General features: G+C 32.3%; 1 protein-coding gene across 1 annotated transcript; it reads right to left on the bottom strand.

Annotated features, from left to right (window-relative positions):
- Positions 1-271: 271 nt before the first annotated feature.
- On the bottom strand, positions 272-2,799 carry LOC135216035 (uncharacterized). Its single transcript, XM_064250979.1, has 4 exons — positions 2,418-2,799; positions 2,093-2,252; positions 1,727-1,833; positions 272-1,304 (listed from the first exon to the last, which is right to left on the bottom strand). The coding sequence occupies exons 1-4, from the start codon at positions 2,562-2,564 to the stop codon at positions 1,242-1,244; spliced, it is 477 nt and encodes a 158-aa protein (XP_064107049.1). The 5' UTR covers positions 2,565-2,799; the 3' UTR covers positions 272-1,241.
- Between the last annotated feature and the right edge of the window lie 228 nt (positions 2,800-3,027).

The raw sequence follows: 3,027 nt of genomic DNA, 5'->3' as shown, positions 1-3,027 counted from the left end.
GGTATAAATATATACAAATATATATTAAAAGAAAAATTAGTACATTCCAAGGGTGGGTATAAATACATGGGAATTTATATAAAAAGATAAATATGGTACATTCCATGGCTGGGTATGAATGTTTACGAATATATAGTAAAAGAAAAATATGGTACATTCCAAGACTAGGTATATATACATACGAATATATATTAACAGAAAATAGAGTGCAAAATACAGTAACAAGAATAGTATATTCCATGGAAACTAATATGTATAAAAAAAATTTAATTCAAGGGCATAAATAGTACACAGCCGTAGATGAAAAAAAAAGTACAAAATATAAATTCAAAAATAGCAAGTAGGCCAGATATTAGTAAATACAATATAGTACATGCCATAGTCAGTGATGTGTTTTAAGAAAAATAATAATTCAAGGCCATAAATAGTACACAACAATAAATATAGCTGAAAAAAATTCCATGAAGAGTATAAAATACATATTAACAAAAATAGCATATTCCAAATAATCAATAGATTGGTATAAAATACAATGAGGAAATAGTACATCCCATTTTCAAAGATACTGGTTAAAAAAAATTAAATTCGATGGCATAAATATTACAATACATGAACATTGATGCAAATAAAAAAAAATCCATGAAGAGCATACCATATAAAAAGCAAAAACAGCACTTTCCAAATAGGCCATAAATTGGCATATAACAAAATATTTAGATTCCAGAGGCACTGATAAGTGTAAAGAAAAAATGTAAACTGAAGAAAGGGCACAGATAATATGCATACAGATATATTTGAACCAAAAGAATATTCCTGGAAGAGTATACAGCATATAAAAGCAAATATAGGATATTCCATGAGCAATAATATTTTTGAGGTAGAAAAAAAAGGGTTAGGCATAAATATAGTATTGTAGAAAAAAATAATTCATATTTCATGAGCTATACATATACTCTACTTGATCTCTCCTGGTAGCATTTAAGTAATAAAAACTTACATTATGAATTATAAGATCATGAATTTTATCTTGCACAAGAGGGTTCTTTGGGGCGAGGTAGACTTGGTACTGACTTGCTTGCATATCAGCAATTACTACATTAAGTAGTAGCAGGTGGTAAATGATGGTTATGTGGTATTGAGAGTGGGAAGTATGATGGCAGGAGTGTGTGTGTGGAGGGCCTCATACTGTATGACCTTCCTGGGCCACTGAACCTTGCACTCTGTCTTGATTTAATCTGCGCCTAGTTTTCTGAATCGGATGATTCTTGTGCTATTAAATAATTGGGTCTTTTAGACTCAGGATCCTGTGGGAAGAGATAACATTACGATGCTAAAGCAGAGATTGTTGACTTTTATTAAAAGGAATCAAAATTTATTACATAGCACATGAAAAAGAGTTTTTATATAGGGGTGTTGTATGGAGTTAGTTTAAAGAAAAGTTATGTTTACCCCGACAACGTTTCTAAAACAGGTACTGGGAATAGGGAAGAACAGGCAAGAATGTGTGCAGTGGAAAGGAATTACCTGAGAGAAGCATGTGGAGTGATATATATAAGGCAAGAATGTTGGGAGTGTTTGTGTACAAGTGGAGTGAGAAGTAGAATGGAGAAGGGAATAGGATATTGAAGTGCTGCTTTAATACTAAATTCCAAGTTCTTTATTTCTTAATATTAAAAATGATCAAGGTAAGGAAATACAAGAACATTAAAACAAGTTCAATGCTCACCTTGTACTTTAGGCCACCTTTTCTTTTAGGGGCATGCTTCAGGGCTTCACTAATTTCACCTTCTACTTCGGATAATTTTGCCTTTCTGTAGTTTCTTAAGCATGCTCCTTTAGGTAGAGAAACCAAAACCAAGATTTAATTTACATTTTAGAGAAATCCAAACATATCAAAGGTAGCAAGATTTAATTGTTTTAATTTCATCAACCAAAGCAAAAGACAAAATTTTAAAAGTAATTTGTATATTTCATAACTATACAAGCCTGAGTTCTTTACTAAGGTTTGTATTTGTGTAGGAACAAATATTATTTTACTACTTAAGATAATGCTGTAAATCGATATTGTAACTAAGAAATCCTGTACACTTACTGATGACAACTTTGCAGATAGGAAGATCAGTAAATGCTAACTTTCCTTTCCTTCCCTTTAGACTATATGAGGACCACACACTATTGCTTCCAAGCTTTTTGATAATCCTACGAACTGTGTCTCCAAGGCTATGCCCTCCTAATGATGACAAATACAGTGTCTGCAATATATAGAAGAAAATGACAAAATTTACTTTTCTCATGCATAAAAACTAGCCTTACATCTATATTCAAAGTATCCAGAACGGTCTGCTATAAATAATGGAAGCCCCAAAACACTTGAAAAAACAGTTCCTAATCTCCTAGATAATACAACTTGTTCTTACCAATTTCATTTTGAATGTTTCATCAGTTAACTTAGTGCACAAGTCATCCAGCTCCTCTAAACTGCATACTGGGGCTGGCAAAACATCATCCGCATCCTCCCCTCCTGACCCTACGGAAGCAGCTACAGATTGTAGTAGGTTTACCATCAGCCGCTGATTTTCCTCAATTGTTTTGAGACGTGCCAACAATGTATCTCTGTACCTTGCATCTAGCAGAATAATTACCAGGCTCAAATCACTTGTTTTTCAAAGCAGAGGTGCTACAGTATATTCAGATATTGAGCACAATTTTCTTTTTGAAAAACATTTAATAAATACATGATGAAAAGAATACCATACCTGCAGCCTCTGCCTCTGACACAGCTATAAATTCTTTTAGACCTAAATCTGCAGTTCTTGAAGATGTGGCTGTGAGAAAATATGTATTTGAATATACTGTGTAACTTTAAGGTGACATATATTTCACTAAATCCAAAATGAATGCACAATCAAATTACAGTTTAAAATAAAATTCAGTATATTTTATGCTTAAAGGGATCTTTGTAAAACATAATAAAAAAAAAATCACTACCCTCTTCTGCAGCTCCAACTAGAGATGATCTGAAATAAT

The sequence above is a fragment of the Macrobrachium nipponense genome, chromosome 6 (assembly GCF_015104395.2).
Source record: "Macrobrachium nipponense isolate FS-2020 chromosome 6, ASM1510439v2, whole genome shotgun sequence".
NCBI classification, from domain to species: domain Eukaryota; kingdom Metazoa; phylum Arthropoda; class Malacostraca; order Decapoda; family Palaemonidae; genus Macrobrachium; species Macrobrachium nipponense.
The sequence above is the reverse complement of the archived record's forward strand: the minus strand, read 5'-3'. Positions and strand labels throughout refer to the sequence as shown.